This window comes from Hemiscyllium ocellatum, chromosome 19 (assembly GCF_020745735.1).
Source record: "Hemiscyllium ocellatum isolate sHemOce1 chromosome 19, sHemOce1.pat.X.cur, whole genome shotgun sequence".
NCBI classification, from domain to species: Eukaryota; Metazoa; Chordata; class Chondrichthyes; order Orectolobiformes; family Hemiscylliidae; genus Hemiscyllium; species Hemiscyllium ocellatum.
The window spans coordinates 20362047-20384211 of record NC_083419.1 but is presented as its reverse complement, the minus strand read 5'-3'; the positions used below and the strand labels follow the sequence as shown (position 1 = coordinate 20384211).

Here is a 22165-nt window from a genome sequence, read left to right as displayed (position 1 = left end):
ATCTGCCATGGTAGAATTCAAACCCATGTCCTAGAACATTAGTTTGGAGTTCAGGAATTCTTACCCATTGACATTACCACTTGTCACTCTAATTAGTGGATTAAAAAGTACAATGGAACTTGTGTTTATACATGATTTTGAGATGCCGGTGTTGGACTGGGGTGTACAAAGTTAAAAATCACACAACATCAGGTTATAATCCAACAGGTTTACTTGTGACAACCACCCGATGAAGGAGCAGCGCTCTGTAAGCTGGTGCTTCCAAATAAACCTGTTGAACTATAACCTGGTGTTGTGTGATTTTTAACTTTGTATTTATACAGTGCTTTTAAAGTAAGATGCAGGTACAGAACTTCACAAAAACTGGAATGAGCAACAAACAGGAATTGGGAATAAAAAGGATAATCATAAAGATCGATTCTGAGGCATATTTTAAAGGAGAAGAGGAATGGATTCGTAGGCAGGTGCGGTTTAGGAAGAAAATTCCAAAGTATAAAGTTATGATTGTCAAGGAATTTGGCTGCAAAGCGGGGAAGGAAGGTACAGGTAAACGCACAATAGTTGGGACACTGGGGGTTACAAGTTGGGATGCAGAGTTGGAGAAGAAGATGGGAAGTTGATAAAATTCTAAATAAGGAATTGGAATTGGGATATTGGGGCACAGGGAGCCAGGAGAAATAAGTAAATGCAGTATAGAATAAGACAAATTAAAGGCATGATGCCTTAGACAAATTGAAGCTAACATGCTTGAAGTCAGTATGAGAAAGCTGCAGTAAGAACATTGGTGACATTTTCAGAAGTCTCACAACACCAAGTTATAGTCTTAACAGGTTTATTTGAGATCACAAACTTTATCCATCCCAATCCAACGCCAGCACCATCACATCACTGGTGACATTAAGTTCTAATCATTCCTAAGTCTTTCAATTGCATTTAAATGCCAAGTCAACATGAAAGATTCTGAAAGCAGCCTTTATTTTGAAAGATTCTGAAAGCAGCCTTTATTTTGAAAGTAATTATCAGTGTGATTTATGTTAATGTTGATTTTTTTTCCATCTTCCAACAATTATAATTGTTTCTATGGTTATTTGTAACATTACAGGGCCTGACAAAATACAGCATATCAGGTGTCGGCCTCAGAGTTCCACTGCAGTCTCCTGCTCCTGGACGCATCCTGACTCAGACTATGATGGCTATGATGTTAAATGCTACCACTATGACAAAAAAGAATTGGTATACTCACGAAGAGTTGAAAAAGAATTAGTTCAATACATCATCAAGGAACTAGAGCCAGACAAGAAATATTTAGTGGCTATAAAAGTTATCTCTGATAAAATGACCAGTGATGCTGTTGAGGACAGTGTTATTACCATGATTGATAGTAAGTATTCACAATCAAATATTCTGAAGCTTTTGCAAAACTGTTTATTTTGTTCAAAAATCTTCTAAGTACAAAGTTTCGCACAGTTTTTTGTACATTAGGAAGTGCCTATTTAAACACAAATGAACTTGACCAAAGAAATAAATGGAGAAATGGATGAAAATAGACCCTTTTCTGAAAAGCCAATGACTGGTTAGCATGATTAAACAGTGCAGATTGCATTTATTTCCAGAATCCAACAAATTGAATTTTTACCACTGTGAAGGCAAAGGTGTTTTGAGTGAGTTGCCATTTTGCCAACTCAGATTTTTTGGTAGTTTCAAAATCATAATGAATACTTTTGTGTTGGTTTTCCAACTCTGATATCTTGATCAATATCAAGCTGAAGTTATCACAAAATAACTCTTCCTTTCAGTACGTTTTACCATTTCAGTATATAATTTACTTAGGACTGAGTCTCTAAAGAATGTCGATCCAAGTCAAATAGGCCAGCTTTTTTGTGGAGTAAGCTGGGAGGTCGAAGTTGAATATGTCCTTATCTAGAATGAATGTATTTTCATTCTAGGAAGGTGGAAATGGGATAGAGTTGGGTCATCTAAATCCAGAGGCAAGCCAAGACAGCAATGAAGCCAGGCAGATCACCAGGCCATCAGGCTGGAGTGTTCATGTTCTTTTACTTGGACACCAGGCCAGTTTGAAGGATAATTTCAGAGTCTCACCAGTAACCCCTCATCCACTTCCATGCTCCATGTCACGTCCCTGCCCCCATTCCCCCATGCAACCTTAACCCTCCTCCTTCCATACTCTGCATTCCTCCCATTTATCTCCCATAGCCAATTACCCAGTATCCATTGTAAGCAGACATCAGGATATCTTCAAAATGGACAGTTTGTTTTTAAAATATGCATTTCTATGTTATTCAGAGCTAATTTCAAGGATGTCTGAGGCCTGATATAATCATTACTGGAGAGAGACTATGTGAGGGACATGAGGGTATGGGGAGAATGGATGGGGCATGGTAATATGGAGAGGCATGAGGATAACCTGGCAGTGGATGGGGGTGAGTGATGAGAACTTTGGGGTTTGAAAATATTCTTTATAACTTGCACCAGTCCCCAGGAAATGGAGACAGACATCCTAGCATGGCTAATTGGCCACACACCTACCTCTCTGCTTCCCCCATGCCTACCTCCAGAGTTGCAGGGCTAAACTCCATCCCACTTCCACTTCCCCAGTCCAGAAATATGGCAGATGGGGACCTTCTTGAATGAGACAGATCTGTTGGGTCAATAAATTTCCTCACTCAACCTTTCCTACTCCTCCGTAAAATTCCAACCTCCGTCTATTTGGCTGCTGTTGTGTTATTGGGCTCCGTACTTCCAATTCATACATTGCTTCATCCTATGAAAACAAAATCTACAGTCCTGCAAAATTATTAATTTCTCTCAGCACGTTGTAGCTTTGCCTTCCCTAAACCATTATTTCATTTTTTTAACTGATAATTAGCATATTTCTAATTGAATCTTTAATGATTATTCTATTTAGAAGAACTCCATTTTTATGCTGTGATACCTCCAACATCTCCAGAGGAAAACACAACTGTGTTTGATTTTCTTATTCTTAAAACTATTCAAAATGGTACTGGATCAAGCTTTTCACTGTATTTTATTATTTTTCTCAACTACAAAATACACGTGATAATAAAATCATTCATTCATTCATTCATTTTGATTGATAACATTTACAATTGCACACAATTGCAATTTCTCTGTTACTTGTAAGAAATTCAACTACAGAGCCTTTAAATTGTCAATCTAAACCTTTCTTTAACATCCAATTCCAAAATATTTAATATTTCTAATAATTTAATGAGCAAAAATTTAATGAGAATAAAGCTTAGTATTGTAATTGACCAGTATTATTCAGTGTACACAAAAGGTTTGCAACATAAGTTGTAATAACGTATATATGTATTTTTCCCTCAGGTCCACCTCCTCCACCATCACATATCCGAGTTGATGACAAAGCAGTTGTCATTACCAAATCCACCATATATTTCAATTTTAATTGTAGTTGGTTCAGTGATGTCAATGGAGCCATAAAGTACTTCACTGTCATAGTGTATGAATCAGAAGGTAGGTATCATTCGACATGATTTGTGTTGTTAACTAATACTGATGAACTGAAAAAGCCATAAGTCACTTTTTTGAACATGTGCTCTAGATTAAGGCCTTGGTTTGCTAGAAGGATTGATCAGGAAATCACCAGACCGCCCTGCATGATATTACAATTAATGCTACGGTGGGTATCAGCTTATAGTGTGAGGGCTGCATCAGCAGCATGGGGGCTTTCCTTCAAGTGAATCTCTTGATCATTCTGGAATTGTGAAGCCTGTTTCATCAAAAAAAGCTAAAAGGATTATTTTTTGGTATCATTCATAAAGTCTAGGTGAGAACATTAAAACAAACTAGCCATTTGATTCCATTTACCAGTGATTAAAAAAAGAAACTCATCTCGCTACCTTCACAATACAGTATGAATTGTTCTGACCCACTGGGGAAGTGCACCATAATTTCAGTCTTGTTAGACTTTCTAAAAATATACACAGTACCCCAATTTGCCTGACTTTCAGATCAAGTTTGATAGAAAAAATTGTCTATCTAATCTTTTCTTTAACACATCCAATTCCAAGATGCTTAATATTTCAAATAATTTAATGAGCAAACCATGATAATATTGCTTGGTAGTGACTTTTCCATCTCCAGCAACAGTCTCCAGATGGATGTTTACTACAAGCCCACAGATTCCTATAACTACCTGGACTGTACCACCTCCCACCCAGTATTTTGCAGGAACTATATCCCATTCTCCCAATTCCTCTGCCTCTGCTGCATTCCACTCCCGAGCATTTCAGATGCCCACCTATTTTGAACAGTGTTTTTCCTTCCTCTGTTATCCAGGCAGCCCTCCATCGCACCACTTCCATTCCCCATTCAACTGGCACCCCCAGTTCCTACCCTCAACTTCACAGATGCCTTTTTTAATTCTCTCATGGGATATGGCCAACATTTGTTGCCCATCCCTCAGGTGGTGGTGAGCTGCCCTCTTGAGTCGCAGCAGTGCATGTGCTGTAGGTTGACATACACTGCCATTAGGAAAGGAACACAGGCCTCCTGGCTCAGAGGCAAGGACGTTACAAGAGCTCTCCACAGTTGTTTGTATGCAGGCAAGTGCAGTTTTAGGCCTGTGTTTCTCATTCTTTAAATGTGTAATGACATTGTACATGCACAGATGCATTCTGGTTTAGAGACATCTGTTGCCAGTGATTAACACCACTGGCCCCATTTCAGCAGTTTGATGATCACCTTTGCATTCAGACCAATTATTCCTTATCGGAACACAAATGGATGTAGCTTCTACCGACAAATCATAGCGAGTTGGTGTTAACCAGAAAGCGCAGGGTGATGGATGAATAGTATTTGATTTGACCAAGGCCACAGTTAGCCAAGTTTTTCATGAATGAGGATATGAAAAGCAGGAAAAAAATTTCAAATTTGGATCAAAAATAGCAAATGCTGGAAATACACATAAAGGCCATTGGGATCTATAAAAAAAGTTAATATTTTGGATTGTCCTCTTCGCCAAAGACATACTGAAGTGATGTAACGTACTTTATTTTACCATGACTAACTTGTTTTGTTTTTAGGTACTGAAACGACAAAGCCAGCCAAACAGCACCCCTTGCCATCTTACCTGGAATACAAACAGAACAGCTCAGTCCGAAACTATCAGACAAATTATTTCTCAAGCAAATGTGCAGAAAATCCTGATGGCACATTGCAGAACCTTGAAATAAAAGTTGGAGCTCAGATGGACAGGTTGGGAGGGAAGTGTGAGAAGGATCAGAAAACATTCTGTGATGGACCTTTAAAATCTAGAACGTCATACAGGTCAGATCCCTAGGAAGGCTGTGTTTCTTACTCCATATCCTGACAAAACGTTTGAAAATTTCATGAGTGTACAAAAAAATAACCTATGGATTTTGTTTTTCAGAATCAGTGTGCGTGCCTTCACTCAGCTATTTGATGAAGATATGAGCAATCCGTTGTATTCAGATACCTACTTCTCATTGCCTATCACTACTGAGGCAGGTAGGCTTGGCTTATGTGCACCATTGTAAACTCCACAGTGGGACAAACTTAGCTTCTACTAACTCAGAAGATTGCAAATAGATTATTCAATACATATTATAGCTTTCAATCTGCATGCATCCAGGTACAGTAGATAATAGCTGTTTGTGTCCTGATTTCAGAACCTCTTCTTGGTGTCATAGAAGGAGCAAGTGCAGGTGTTTGCCTTATTGTTGTCCTGATTTCAGTCATGGCCATAATTGTTTGCAGGAGGAAAGTGAAGCCAGCGTGAGTAATTTCAGTTTTGTGACAAATTTGGCATTTCATATTGATCCACTCAAGAGTCTGAAACTCCTTGTTTTATCTCATGGAATTCCTCAGATCTAACCTTCATTCCATTGGCGTTGCATTGCCATATATGCATTGGAAACGTTCTTGCATTTAAATCCACTGTAATGCTGCTACAGCAGTGGATTGTAAACAACTATGAGGAACCTGACTCTTGACACGTCTGTTGCTGCATTGTGGGACTCTGTGGTATAAATGTTTATCTCTCTACTCCCTTAGCACATTATGCTCTGTATCAAAATTGGCAAAGTTTATTCCATTGACATTCTATTTGGGCTTACAGTATTTGAGGTCCATTACATTTGTTTAATTATTGCTACTGACTTAGAGTTGATTGTTATACTGTTTAAGTTAGCTGTGAATCTTCTCGAAGCTGCTCCCACTCCACCAATGTAACTTTCAGGAGGTCTAGCAAAAAGCATGATTATGTGATTTCGAGTGCCCTTCCCCCAAAAGTAAGCAAGGCAAGAGCAACTCTGAAGAAATTCTCAGCCTTATTGTGAGCTTCCAAACTTCTAACCTATCCTCATTAAATTTTGTTGAAACTTTCTGGGCTGTGAAGGTAATTCACAATGTTAATCCAAGAACATCACTCAGACTGTAAGAGTTTCGATCGCCAAAGGAGACAAGATAGAAATGACAAAGACCGGTAATGGAAAAACCGGGTCAAACCTTCAGAAACAAAGCCTAACAAGAAATGCGGAGTAATTAATAATTTACTGAGGAAGATCATTCTGTCAGAATAAATGGGTTCAAACCAATTGGATGAGTTTCTGGATGCAGAGCTGAAGAATATAATGCAAAGCTGGATAGGCAGATTTGATCTGTCAACTTGTAATTATTTAGTACCTTCAACCTGATAGAAGCTACCTGATAAAAATCTTTAACCTGATAAAAAGCCATCAGCATGGTGACTCAGTCTTTCGCACTGCTATCTCATGGTGACAGGACTCAGGTTTGATTCCACCCTTAGGTAACTGGCTGTGTGGAGTTTACACATTCTCCCTGTGTCTGTGTGTGTTTTCTCCAGGTGCTCTGTTTCCCTCTCACAGTCTACAGATGTGCAGGTTAAATGGATTGGCCATGGAAGGTGCAAGGTTACAGGGATAAGGAAGGGTCTGTGCAAGCTGAATGGCCTGCTTTCACACTGTAGGGATTCTGTAATTCTAAAATATCTCACGGTGCCTCACTGGAATATTACAAATGAAAGTATGTCACTGAGCAGGGAGATGACCAAAAACTTTATACAAATTAGTAGGTCTTACAAGTGTTCCTTAAAGGAAGGAAGCAAGGTGCAGAGGAGTAGAGAGGGAATTTCTGAGCATGGGGCATAGACAATCAATAGCGTTAAAGGAGCACAGAGATCTCCCAGGTTGTGGGGGCTGAAAGAGATGGCAGAGATAAGAAGGAGCAAGATCAGAGAGAGATTTGGAAAGGATGGTCATTTTAAAATCGAGATGACTGGGAGCGAGTGCAGCTCAGTGAGTAGCGTGTGATAAGGAACGTGAGTAGCACACAGGCAGTAGTCATTTGAATGATCTTAAGTTTAGTGAGGTTGGAACTTAGGAGGCTTGTTGGGCACCGATCGTTTCTCCTCTTCCTAAACGTTCTTGTGTTCCTGTTCAATCTATTTGTGACTGCAGGAGTTCTGAATCGAAACCAGCATCAAAGGCAAAAGACAGGCCATCATCTGTTAATGTTCCTCTTGTACAGGGGAGGTAAGAACTTTCGGATTCTACAACATTGTAAATATTTTCCTTTTTCAAATCAAAAACGCTCAAAGTTAATGTGCTCACTGGGGCTTCCTTGTCCTTTTCTCTTTTCAGGCAACCTCCAATTTCCAGGTTTGTTCGAATAATATTTATCCTAGACATCTGAATCACGGCATGTTTATTGAAATTACAATTTATGTCGTTCCTCCTAAGTGAACTCTGCCAAATTCATTTCAGAGAAATTAAGACCAGCCAGTTCGAAACTCAATTTACTAAACTTCAAGCAGATTCCAGCTATCTTCTGTCTGAGGAATATGAGGTGGGCTGGCAGCTTTTATCTATTCAGAAATATTTCAAACATATTTACTTGATTGCATGTGATGAGACGTAACGTAAATGAGAAAAACTCACTGAACACATTAGACTGAGTTATTGCTTTCCCTTTGAAAGGATTTAAAAGATGTTGGAAGAAACCAGTCTTTTGACACAGCACTTTTACCTGAAAATAGAGGGAAAAATCGATACAACAATATTCTGCCTTGTAAGTGCAACATTTCTCATGTCACCAGCTTTTACAGACAGTGCACTCGGTCTGCAGTTTATTGTTAACCAATTCAGAAATATTTTATAGTTTGAGGACTGGAGTGCAGCAGATTCACTAGCAAACTTACTTATTTAACCATTTGTTTGCTGGGTCATTACTCAGAGGATGCATTAACTGTGGAGCAATTTAAATGTTGAGTTTTAGTGTAAAACACCAGCTATCATCAGGAGAGATATGTAACAGGTGATTGAAATACTGTCATTTAGAATAAGTCTTGTGAGTATTTTGCAACTACAATGGTTGATTTACGCAGAGGTCTGATACTTGCAGTTTGATATAATAAGCATAGCGGTTGATTTATTTCAGACCTTGATTGTATAGTTTGCTGTAAACTCTGGGTTAATATGCTCTAAATCTCTCAGCTCAATTGATAGCACCTCTGCGTCTGAAATATAGAACACAGTGTACAGTCCCTTTGGGGCAGAATCTTTATGTCCCAAAGACAGCGATCCTGGAGGCAGGAAGTGAACATGATGAAGCAGGATGGTGGCGTTCCAGAGCCCCATCACCTCCGTCTCAGTCTGAACTACGTTCTAAGTGGGAAGTCCCAAGCTCGACCTTCCCATCTCACTGCCAGTTGTTGTTCCTTGGTGTCAATGAATGACCATGTAAGGATTGATTCCTGCAATCATCTCAGTTACAGGCGAGATGTAAAAGAAGTGGTCCATCCAACCAGTAACCCAAAGCAGAAAAGCTGACGGCTGAGAGTTCTGGGCGGAAGGTGACCCTCTACCTGCACTCATTTGTATAGGATTGAAGGACTACGCAGACATAAGACAGGGGTGGCCAGGGTGAGCCCCCTTCCCTCTCCATGTGACCTTCAACCCCCAAAAGGCCTGAGACTTTGGTCTTTGGAATATTGGGTGTTCTTCTGACAGCAGCCACTGCTTTCACTTTGGTGCTGTCGAGTTGCGAGAACTGCCGACCTCTGATTGACCAGCTCTCTTGCCAGCCAGGATTTCCATTCCAGGGGAATTGATTTGGAAGATAGGTCCACCTTTTCAGCAAGAGAGTGAAGCACCCAATGAAACCTCAATAAGAAATCAATGTTTTAGGACTGAGATGAGGGGAAATTTCTTCACCCAGAGCATTTGGCACTCTCTACTGCAGATGATTCTGGATGCAATGTATTCAAGGATGAAGTAGATTATGTCAGGGCATTGAGGGGTATGGGGAGTAAGCTGTAAAGTAATGTTGAGAAGACATGCTCCATTTTAGCATTTTAGGTTAAATTATCTTCTTTGCTGTATATGTTAAACTCCATTGTGATTTTTAAAGTATAATCAATATTCAGGTGCAAAACCATGATTTGATATCTTTCATGTGTCTGTTATTGTTTGCAACCAGATGACTCAACGAGGGTGAAGTTAACTTACATTGATGATGACCCTTGTTCAGACTACATCAATGCCAGCTACATACCAGTAAGCTGAACATTTATTTCAATACAATTGTTTTATACTCCTCAGTTATTTTCCATATTTGAATATCATTTAGATTTTAGATCATGGGTTTCATTATGTATAAAGTAATCTGTTTTTTTGGAATTTTAGGGTTGCAATTTCCGAAGGGAGTACATTGCCACGCAAGGCCCTCTACCAGGCACTAAAGATGACTTCTGGAAAATGGTCTGGGAACAAAATGTTCATAATATTGCGATGGTCACACAATGTGTAGAAAAGGGAAGGGTAAGCATTTTGTTACGAAGATGTGGGTGTACTGTACCTTTAAGAAAGTTAAAAGCTAGCAGAACTACCTGGCAGCACCAAGAGTTCTGAACAAGATATAATGTAACCTTTTGGTCCAGCGCTAGGATGACTGGTTGCCTGGAGACAAAAACAAATTTGAATGTGGCCTATCAGTTTAAATTATACCACAAAAAAAAACCAACCCCCAATCAAGTTTGAGTTTCGTATATTGACAATATTAAAAACAGTCCGATGCTTTGGGGTATAAGATCAGGAAATGTTGAACAGCTGGGGGAGAACTGCCAAAAGACCAATAGATAGAGGCTGTTGGTCAGAACTCTCTGAGAGGTAGGTGTCTAGAGAAGGGGGTTGCACAGAGGAAAATGTCAACACCAACCAGGAGAGAAAATCTACAGAGGAAGATATAAAGAGAAGATTCAACCACTGGTTGGATTTGAAATTTGAATTTTTCAGTAAATCTTAATCAGGGTGTTTTATCGGACTAGTATTATAGAAGGGAAAGTAAAAGATATATTAGAGAAAGGAGTTGTAAATAGTTGTTAATTAATTATTCTCTGTTATACTTCGAGAAATAAAGTTCTTAATTTTTACTTTAAATAGTTCTTGGTCTCTCAAATTTTCACAGATTATTGTAGGGGATCAGTCTTTCCTGTGTTGCTGGTTTAAATTAGCAGGAGGGTTTAGCCCATGACGTAGCAATTTTCTTTCAGTATTCCTTTCAAAATTGTTTATGAATAATGTTATATGAATGGTCTGACTTATATATATAGTAAAGCATGACAGGGGACAGTAAATAATGTAGTGGCTTGACCACATTTTCATGAGAGAACTAACAAATTTTATTAACATAATAACTTACAAGACATAAGAAAAAAGGACATGCTTCCACAGCTTTCTACATGCAGGCTATGTTCCATGTGATCTGACATCACACTAACGTAACACCCTTTTAAAAATCACACAACACCAGGTTATAGTCAACAGGTTTAATTGGAAGCATACTGGCTTTCGGAGCGTCGTTCTTTCATCAGATGGTAGTGGCCACTACCACCTGATGAAGGAGCAACGCTCCGAAAGCTAGTGTGCTTCCAATCAAACCTGTCGGACTATAACCTGGTGTTGTGTGATTTTTAACTTTGTACACCCCAGTCCAACACCGACATCTCCAAATCATAACACCCTTTGCATGTGTTCAGTAGCTATTCTTAGAAGAAGGTGATAATTCACCCTTAATCTACAGTTTGGTTCCTGAAATAGACTAATAATTCACAAAAGAGTCATTGGGATCTCACCATGACAGTTTTAAAACTCTCAGCGAAAAGAAATCTGAAGAAAAGGCTGATTAGTACCTGTAAAAGTGATCCCAAATGTATAGGATTGTTCTAAAAATCCAACTTTTACTTCAAAAGCAGTTTGCTATCCTTACCATATCTGGCTTATATAGAATTTCAATTCCATACTGAGCTGGTTTTAATAAAAGTTCTTGAGAAAGGAGTTCCAAAGAAGGGACTTTGAAGTTGAAATCTTAACTTTGTTTCTCTATCCACAGATGCTGCCAGATTGGCTGAGTTTTTTGGCATTTTCTATTTTTATTTTGTTTATTTTTAACTGCCCTCTGAAGTAGCCTAACTCGTCAATTCTTTGTATCAAAAGAGGAAAAGATTTATAATTACTTTTTCAATGCAACTAGGAATTGTCATGGATGTATATAGATGTGAATAGGGGCTATTTTTACTGGAATGTTGTAGGCTGAGGGGCAACCTTAAATGACTTATAAAATTGAGGGGTATGGATAAGGTGAATAGCCAAGTTCTTTTTCCCAGGGTAGGGGTATCCAAAACTAGAGGACATAGGTTTAAGGTGAGAGGGGAAAGATTTAAAAGGGACCTAAGGGGCAATTTTTTCACACACAGGGTGATGCGTGTATGGAATAAGATGCCAGAGAAAGTGGTGGAGGCTGATACAATTACACCATTTAAGAAGCATCTGGATGGGTATATGAACAGGAAGGGTTTAACGGGATATGGGCCACATGTTAGCAAATGGGACTAGATTAATTTAAGATATCTGATTGGAATGGATGAGTTGGACCAAAGTGTCTGTTTCCGTGCTGTACCTCTCCATGACTTTAGAACATGTCACCCTTGACAGCGACATCCATTTCCTGGTGACACGTTTTTACAAATTCCATGTTGATTTGGCAGTTTCCTGTTTTCACTGTCAATGCAAACCCAGAGAAACTGCATTAGTAGATGTTACTGTCATTTCTTTGAAGTTTCAACAGCACCCAATGGAAATTGAAGGAGAGGTTTTTGTGTTTAATTCAAAACTTGAGGTGGTCAATTGCCTTTTGTGCAACTTTAATCCTGGTGACACTTTTATATGTTTTCATGTCCAGGTAAAATGTGATCATTACTGGCCCTTTGACCTTGATGCTTTATATTATGGAGATCTCATTGTTCAGATGCTGTCAGAATCAGTCTTACCAGAATGGACAATCAGAGAATTTAAAATTTGCAACGTAAGCTTTTTTGAACGTCTCTTTAGAAAATATTAATCAATTAAATTGTTTATATTTCAACTTCTATCTCTAACCTTTTCAGATGTCAAATGTAAATGTATTTATGTTCCATTACCAAGTTCTCAGTGTTCTCCATTTATTTACATACAGCTTATTTAATCACTGCCTTTGTAATGAAGAGGAGCTGGTTTGACCTACTGCCACTAATGTTTGAAAAGTGGGGTTAGTTAACTCAGTTGAAGAACTGAAAGAACTGCGAATGCTGGAAATCAGGAACAAAAACAGAAATTGCTGGAAAATCTCAGCATGTCAGGCAACATCTAAGGAGAGAAATCAGAATTAATGTTTCAGGTCCAGTGACCCCTCTTCAGAACTGAAACATTAACTCTGATTTCTCTCCACAGATGCTGCCAGACCTGCTGAGATTTTCCAGCAATTTCGGTTTTTGTTTGTAGCTAGCTCAGTTGGCTAGCTGACTAGGGTGTGATGCAGAATAAAGCAAACGATGTAGGTTCAATTCTCATACTGGCTGTGGTAGTTCAATGAGGTCCTATCTCCTTATCCACCCCTATGTTTACCCTCAGGCTACATATAACTTTGTGTGTGTGTGTGTGTGTGTGTCTCCTTACAATTCCCAATATTTGATCTGCCTGGCTCATCCTCTGTTGACCAGCCCCTTATGGAGCTACTACAAGGTTTCAGACCCCAAAGTTCAGCCCTGCCATGCAGAAAGATGAGTTCTTTTGACTGTATTCTTAGTCTATTGCATCAAGATCTCTACCTCATCTAGAGTGACCATGGTCTGGCAATCAGGAGTTGGACAAGCTCTTTAGTCGCTCATATATTACAGTAATTTCTGAAGTACATGTTCTTCCAACTTCTCTCTGTAGCAAGTGATTGCTGATATCAGTGTTATATCATCCTGTCATTAACATATCAATTCTTATTATACCACAGATACACCTTGGTTAAGATCTTTGTTCTTATTATTTAGGAGGATCAATTGGATTGTGCTCGAATTGTTCGTCACTTTCACTACACTGTTTGGCCAGACCATGGTGTACCAGAAACAACGCAGTCTTTAATCCAGTTTGTACAAACTGTGAGAGATTATATTAACAGAACTCCAAACTCTGGACCCACAGTTATACATTGCAGGTACAAATCAGGAGTGATATTTTCAGTTGCAAAATATTGTGTGTAGTGAATGACTGACCACAGTGATAATGCTGTCAAAATGATAGAGCACTGGAGTGGTGGGTGAAATTTTTAACATGCATTAGTGATCCTCAATGAAAGCTGAGGCCAAACTGAAACATCAGTTTAGTCCATGCACAGTCCCATTAAGATAAAGAATCTGAAGTTATCACTTGGAACAGCAGCTTAGAGGCTCATTGAAGGTCTGATTCCCACTAAAAATGCCTGATAGGATTCACTGAAGTGGCTGCACAGCAAGTTGGTGGCTAATGCTTATCCTGAGTAATACTCTGCCTGAATAGTGACTAGCTATTGGGAATGCAACAAAGCAGTGATGTGGATTTGAAGCATTTAAAGGGATATCAACATTTCATGTTTAAATGCCACTGAAGATTTGAAGAACTCTTCAGGAGACTTTCTTGGACACTTTGTCAAAACTTCACCAAAACACTCTCAACATTCATTCTGGACATTCTCTGAGGGCTTTGCCTAAAAGTTGACCCCCTAGGCCTCTTTATGCACTGTGTAGAAGTCACCAGGAGAAACTGAGTGCTCAATAAGAGTCTGGAAGAGGAATGAGGAGAGGAGGTGAGGTCAGACAGGACACTGCCAGCAACTGCAGGAAAAAGTGAGAGCTGGGTGGTGCCATGTCTTTCCCCTGTGCTACATGTCACCTGTCCTCCCAGGGACCTCCTGTACAAAGCCTACAAGGCTGCTTTTAAGAGCCTGTGTGTCCTTTCCATCAGTCCCTGAGGTATCCTGCAATGTGATGTTCTGTGCCAGCCAGAGCACTTCGCACCTTCAGTAAAACTAAGTACAAGGATCCCACAAAGCCCCTCTAATCAGCATCTCAATGGTAGACGTGCAACTGTCTGATTTAATACGTCAAGGCAAATTTGAAACATGGTAATCATTGCTTACCACCAAAATCGGGTGATTGCAAATAGGTGTCTTGCATTAACTCAGCCCCCTGTATTTTGGCAGGACTTAGCAAACTCAGTTGGTTAGAGACTGGGGCTCTTAACTTGAGGGTCACGGATCCGAGACTATGCTAGATGTTGTCATCCTGCATTATCGTTATTTCCCTGTATCAAGCCCAGCTGTGTAATGCTTTGGAATTAGTCACATCTGCTCCAGAGGTGTGAAATAATATCTCTGAACAGTTTGAATAGAAAATAGGTTATATTTTTTAAAAGATAGCTGATTTTGGGACCCTTGTATAGTGCAATGGTAATGTCCCCATCCCTGGGCCTGGCACTTGCTCCAAAGATGTAATTCTAAACAGGTTGATTTAAATAAATTGACAACTTATTTTGACATTGGGCTCACGTGGCACAGTGGTAGTGTCCCTGCCTCTGGACAAAGAGGCCTGAGTTCAAATCTCACCTGCTTCAAATAATACCGCTGAGCAGATTGATTAGAATATAGGCGAAACGAGGAACCAAGATTTAAAGCTTATTTTGATATTGAATTCTTGTGCTGCACTGGTAGTGTCCCTCTCTGTAAGCCAGAAGGCCCTGCATTCAAGTCCCACCTGCCCCAGAGGTGTGTCATGACTCATCTGAAAAGGTTGACTAAAATATAATTAAAGTTCAGCTTTACCCTTTGTCCAAAATAATACTTAAATTATAACCATGCAATAAAGTCAAACCAAATGCCACTGTTGATGCTTTAGGCAAGATTGCAATATTGTGGGAAAGATAGTTGCAATGTTGACTGTTGTTTTTTGTATCAATATTACCATGAATGTAAACTGAGTTCTTCATTAATGAATGATTACTTATACACAGATACCATTTTCTATGTAACAAGTTAATGAAGTTTATTGGAAGTGTAACACATATCCGGTTGAAGCATATAATGTTGGCAACAAATTTTCCTAAGTTGAATGCATATCATTCAGCTGCTTGAAAGTCATTTACTCCATCAGTGGAATTTCCTCACCTCATTTGTGGCAGAAGAAATAAGTTAGGTTGTAATTTTATATAAGCTCTAGAGCACTATTAAGAGGTTACATGTCTGATTATCTCTCAGTTAACCAAGCTTTAAACAATATTATTTTGTGGGCTTGTACCATAATGAGTTAGACATAAATCAGTCAAATTTAATATAATGTGATAGCGAAGATTTTTTGACACCATCAGTTTGACCTAGATATGAATTTAGTCCCTCAGTGTGAAAGGATAATGCAGTAATATTTATTGATTGAACCACGTTCTGTTCTTTATTTATTTGCTTCTTATTTTAGATTTTTCTTTCTTCTTACACAGTGCTGGAGTTGGTCGGACAGGCACATTTATTGCTTTAGACAGAATCCTTCAGCAGCTGGAGAACAGAGACTCAGTCGACATTTATGGGACAGTTTATGACCTGAGGCTTCACAGGGTTCATATGGTGCAAACCGAGGTAATGGGATTTGATAGCACCGTAACAGAATTCTGTCATGTGTGATTTAGCTTTGCAAAATCTAAATTAATTCTAGCATGTCATTCTTTTAATACTTGTCTCAAGTTATCTCCAGTAGACTTTACTGTGAAAGAGTTCCCTCAGTCAGACACCATGGGTGAAAATCTTGTGTAGTGGCATGGCAGTATTAAATGTTGCAAATCTAACTATCATGGCAGTAATGGTAATAAAAGTCAGAATTAGTAATCTAATTCTCCAAGATCATCTCATTTACATAATTATTCACAGCTCTACGTGCCAAATTTGAATATATATAAAAGAGCACATTAGCTCTGAATGCAGACAATTGCTCCATAATCAGGAATTAATTGGAAAGTAACATAATAGGGAAATGACCCATTTTTGCATTGCAGCTAGTTAAGTGAGTCACATATCTTTTAGTTCTTTTCCAACTATTATCACTGTGCACTCCCACTATATCACTAGATCTGCAAGCTATTACCTCCCCAGTCATTTAACCTTCCTTCCTCATCCTCACCTTAGTAACATCTTTCCATCACCTTAGTAACATTTGAGCCACTCAAGACCACCCTTAATCAGCCTCCACCTATCACCATCTAACACAAGTGAGGTTGACACACCAGCAGTGGGCTCCCCATTGATCCACAGTCATCAAGTCAGGAAAGAGGGCCAAAAAGTGACATTGACTGTGCTGGCCAGATCTTCACTGACCTTCTGTGCATAGTTCACATCTGGGAGACAGGGTGGGACCCGTGCCTGGAATATCTTTGAAGTTGCAGTCGAGAACAAGAGGAACCAGCTCTGGATGGTCCAGGGTCAAGTATGGTAATGACGAGAAGGGCAAAACAAGGCAGCACTGGAGGGTCACGCAAGTCAGAATAGTGGCAACCAGGTCCCAACATTGCACTAAGTAATGGCACGCAACTAAATGTGCCACACCAAGAGAGTTGAGGACATCTTAGCAGTCAGTCACTCACCCAAGTGCATCTCTCGAAAGAAAGTGTTTGCCCCTCCTCACTCTATGGAATGGGGAATAATCCTATGCTGATGACCTTAAAGAACTTAAATGCCATGTTCAAAAGACTTGATGATTTGACATGATTCACCATAGACACTGACAGCCAGGCAACCAAGTCTGTTGGACTCAGTTCCATAGATTAATTTCCATAAGTACAAGGGACAATTGATTGGACTTGTGCTACTGAAAGTTTCCTAGAAAAGACAATCAACATTCATAAAGTGAAAGGCATTTCCTACCGCCAGTGTACCTCTACAGCACCCCTCAACCTGCTGAGCATGAACGCGACTCTCCCTCTATCAACCATGACCTGAGTTTAGTTACTCTTGACTCTCCCACCCTCACCACGGGCCTTTCTTCAAACATCCCTGACCAAACTCTGTTCCTTATGACCCCTCTTAGGGAAGTCAAGACCATACCTGTAGCCATACCTCAATCCTGGGGGACAGCCTCCATCCACAAGTCTAAGAGTCAAGGATTAATGCTGAGAAGTCACATGGACCCAGCAGAAAACCACACTGGATTTTGTAGAAGACAAATCTAGTATCAGGTTCTGCCTCATAATCTCAGCAACAATGCATATCAAACAAATACTTAGTCAGTAGCACACAATAAACTAGTTTGTGTACGGTGGGAGTCTCTTTTTGTTAGACTACCAGGTGGTTTTCCTCTATCACATTAGACCGGGCAAGTCATAGATTTGCTGCCACCACTCTCGATCAGATGAATGTTACCATGATAAGCTATCGTGAGGATTCCTCTTGCAATATAAACTACATTCCTGTCACATTTGCCACACCCAGTTGATGTAAGAGAAACAAATTGCCTGGAGCTCATGCGCATTCATTTCGGCTTGGTGGATTTTTATTATGGGTTTGTACTGAACCTTTTTGAGGTTGCGGCCTCTACAGCCCTATGCGATTTGGATATTACAATCAAACATCCATCTACTTCAGGCAAAAGCATCTTGTGTCTGTCCAAAGTCCAGATGGAAATACATGTCGGCCACAAAATGGGGTATATTATGAAACTTACTGAACCTGATGCACATGTAGCATAATGCCCAAGATAGATAGACTCATATATTTATATAAAGGCAAAAATAAACAAAATGGTAATGTTTTTAGGACCTGGTCATATATTTTAGTCCGATTTAATGCTTGTATTGGTATTCTTCCGTCTTTGAGAGGTGATGGATACACAACAAATAAATCAATTTAGAAACACTGTGTGCATTTGGGAAATGAAAAGTATTTTCAAAAACAGCCATCAAGGAAGTGATCCAAAAGTTCATATGCAGTCCATTGGAGTATGGAAATCCTGAGGAACATGATGCAAACAGCAAAAATTTACTTCTGTTAATCTTGTAAACTTCAAGCAGAAATGACAAACAACATCCTTTTTACTGCTTCCAGTCCACAGCATCACCACAGATCTATTTTTCACAATAATTTCAAAAGAAAACGTAATTAGGGAAGATATATTTTCAGTTAGAAAATAGCAGAATCCCAAGGAAAGCCAAGAAGAGGGAAAAATCTAATATTGAATTGCAACAAATGTATAGAACTAAATTGTAAATACAAACAAGAATGTCAATCATAATTAACTCCTTTCATTATTGTTGAAAGATGCGTCAATCAATTAATTGAAACTTCATGGAAACAAACAGAAGTTATCCCAGGTGACAAGATATGATTTGAAGGGTGTAAAGGTTTTTTAAATCTGACCTGATATTTTATGTGTGAAACTGGTGAATGTGCTGTAATATTTATCTATAATAAAGTCTGATTGCCAGCCTTAATACAATATGCAAAGTGTTAAGGAAATTATTTAAAATCTTTATGGGATTAGAGATAACAAATTCATCGATGTCTGTACTCTTTTGCAGTGCCAATATGCATACTTACATTTGTGCACAAGAGATGTTTTGAGGAGTAGAAAGCTACGAGGTGAACAAGAAAATCCATTGTTTCCAATATATGAGAATGTCAACCCAGAGTATCACAGAGGTATGCACATAGTCCTTAGGGTAACTATTCCATAGAAAACTCTGTATTTTGTTTATTGAAAAGTATTCAATTATTTTCTATTTATTTGAGTTAGTGACCAATGTGAGTTGTTTTGCAGGCATTACACTAAAGGGTTTTGGTGTTCGTTTTAACAGAAGTACCAGTGTTTTATCAAGTAAAATCATTTACTAAGCCATTGAGAGATGGCGCCAATTCAAAGAGTAAATCCCCACAGCCCAACCCAACAAGTCTACACCAACCTTCCAAAGAGCATCACACCCAGACCCACACCCCCACTACCCTATCCTTGCATTTCCCATGGCTAACCTATTTAGCCTGGCCAGTTCACCTAACCTGTGCATCTTTGGACTGTGGGAGGAAACTGGAGCAGCAGGCGGAAACTCACGCAGACATGGGAAGGACATGCAAATGCCACACAGACTGTTAGTTCCCCAAGGGTATCATATACCTGAGTGTTGCCAGGCTATAGGAATGTAAGTTTTTTTCTACCTAGTTGTTTTAAATATTCTATGGAACTATCTTGAGGTACTCACCACTGTGTTCCAATGAGACACAGCATAAACTGCCATTATTACCCTTAACAATCTCAAAGAGAAAGGCCTACCTGAAACTGTACAAAATGCTGATAAATATGCCCTCGCTCTGATCTGTCCAGGACTTCAAAAAGGTTTTGATCCTGCCTTTGAAATGGTTTTCTTGCTGCATTTATGAAACAGTTACTGAGAAATTTGGTCATGGAGATTTAGGAATTGCTGATCAATTACACAATCATCCTTTTGTATTATTGCCAGTTGACCAAGAATCCAGGTTGAGTTTGTTCTCCTTCAGCAGATTTAAAAACTGTTCACACTGCTGCATCTTTGGAACTGAACTACTAGTTTTAATCAAACGATTGCCTGTGATAGATGGGATGGATGCTAGAGAAAGGAAATAAAAAATAATCTTTACTTCTTCTCCTGCATATGTCAAAATGTCCATCTGCCCTATCTCATCACTAATTCACTCTTGTTCCTGGTTAACTGTATCAATATGGAACAGCCAGGAGGCAGAAAGTAGATGGATTCATTGTCTGCTGACAGGAAATACTTTCCAGGAAGTAACACCTGACGGAATTAGTACAAATGACTGTGCTAAGTAGGACTTTAAGTATAAGAAAAGCATGTTAGCCTTTTCAGAATTGGCCCAGTGTAGTCACTATACTGATACACACTTAACCAGAGTTCAAGAAAACAGATTGTTTCAATCTCCAGTTTTCACCATAAATCTAGGAATGTTTTGATCACTCACTTATATGAATGGCAGACAAAGGTTTTGAGTATATCCTCCCAATAAACATTTGCTCAACTGAATACACCAACAATGTAGCACAAATGTTGTGCCCAAAATTAGAGAATGTTTGCAAACACCTCAGAGAAAAGAGGAAAAAAAAAGACATTGAGTGAGAGGAAAACCAGGCTGCATGGAGATAGGTAGGCCAAAACAAACAACTCAGGTGGCAGCCTCATACAGGTAAAAGTGATTTTCATGGTGGACAGTGAAATGTATAGAATGGTAGGAGAATCCTAGCCTCCATGGTCCTTCAAACAACAGTAAAAACAAATATCTTGGTCATTTATTTGCAGAAGCTTACTGTGACTATGTTAGCTGCCATATTTCCAACATTATAATGATGAATAATATCTAATATGATGTAACTTGTATGATTTTTCTTGTCTTTCATTTTATATTACTGAAGTGAACATTGCTGGAGAAATTCAGCAGGTAAGGCAGCATCTGTCAGTAAGTCGACTGATGTTATTTGACATACTGAGTTTCCCCAGCAATTTCTACTTTTGTTTCAGATTTCCAGCATCTGCAGTTTTTTTAAATTTTATTTTACTCTGCTTTTGTCCCAGTTTATGTTATGAGGCCCATTCTGTAATGCCAGCCAAACACCAGGAGTTGCTCTGATTGGATAACTGTAACTGTAAGATAAATTTTGACCTACTGACTGCTCATCATGACACATTGACATTTAATTTAATTTAATTTTGTCAAGAATCAGGTGACTAATGAAAGAGCAGCGCTCAGAAAGCTAGTGCTTTTGATTAAACCTGTTGGACTATAACCTGATTTTTAACTTTGTACACCCCAGTCCAACACCAGCACCTCCGAATTCAATATAAATCTGCAATAAAATGCTAGCATAATGGTGACCGCATGAGCAATGTCAACTGGCACTTTTAAACAATAGTGGTTTCAAATATGCTTTAAGGAAGTAAGTCTGAAGGAAATTTGACCTCCATGTCACTTTCAAAACCATAGCAATGCAGTTGACACTTAAGTGCTCTCTGGGCATTGTGGATGGCCAATAAATGCTGGCATAGCCAGCAATACCGCATGCGCAAATTTCAATAAAAGTGACATTACAGGTTAGGAAGTAATGGATAATTTTCCAGTCATTTCTCAGAAGGCATTATCAGTGATTAGTAATTATGACACAATGAGAAAATGTGGAGTTATATTTCTAAATATGGAGAGAATGATGACTAATAGTTCTGTACATTTGCTGACTCCATAGACTTTCTGTTTGGACGGCACTGAAGAATGTAGTGAAATTGTCTTCCGATGTAATGAACCTCATCTGCAGCACTGCTGAAGATGCACTAAGTAAATACTCGGTCTGGCATTTCATGCTGTGCATAATTTATTTGCCTGGTATTCATTTTGGGTAATTTGTAATTTAATTGTATTAGAGATTATTGTATATACGTATATATTTCAAATAAATATTTCTTATATTATGTATATTTTTAAAACTGATGGATTATGTATTTTATTTTACTTATTATAAAATTTATATTGTAAGTAAATACAAATCTGTATATGATTTTGTTTTATTAATTACCTTGATTTTTAAAGAGATTTATATTCACAATGTAATATTCTACGCTATCCAAATTGTTTTAAATGAGCACAGTTGACATTTGGAAGGAAAATTGTAACTGGATGTACTTGAAAGGTAGTGTGCTGACACATTGAGTCCTTACACTGCAGAGATATTTGAGGGCTAAAGACTTTGAATAAACCTTATGGTCCAGCTTTGAAG

At 38.8% G+C, this 22165-nt stretch overlaps 1 protein-coding gene across 4 annotated transcripts in view; it reads left to right on the top strand.

The window, feature by feature from the left end:
- The window catches only part of ptprb (protein tyrosine phosphatase receptor type b), a 114899-nt gene extending 93020 nt beyond the window's left edge, over positions 1-21879 (top strand). For 3 of the 4 annotated variants that reach the window (XM_060839738.1, XM_060839739.1, XM_060839740.1), the window contains 16 exons: positions 1103-1381; positions 3367-3516; positions 5088-5331; positions 5435-5532; positions 5694-5799; positions 7503-7577; positions 7686-7703; positions 7809-7890; positions 8022-8112; positions 9523-9599; positions 9729-9863; positions 12283-12405; positions 13400-13563; positions 15873-16008; positions 18936-19056; positions 21638-21879. In XM_060839738.1, the coding sequence (XP_060695721.1) occupies positions 1103-1381; positions 3367-3516; positions 5088-5331; positions 5435-5532; positions 5694-5799; positions 7503-7577; positions 7686-7703; positions 7809-7890; positions 8022-8112; positions 9523-9599; positions 9729-9863; positions 12283-12405; positions 13400-13563; positions 15873-16008; positions 18936-19056; positions 21638-21660 (1922 nt within the window). In that variant the 3' untranslated portion in view covers positions 21661-21879. Of the gene's footprint in view, positions 1-1102; positions 1382-3366; positions 3517-5087; positions 5332-5434; positions 5533-5693; positions 5800-7502; positions 7578-7685; positions 7704-7808; positions 7891-8021; positions 8113-9522; positions 9600-9728; positions 9864-12282; positions 12406-13399; positions 13564-15872; positions 16009-18935; positions 19057-21637 lie in introns of those variants that run through there. The other variant, XM_060839742.1, reaches the window with a different exon arrangement.
- Positions 21880-22165: the final 286 nt, after the last annotated feature.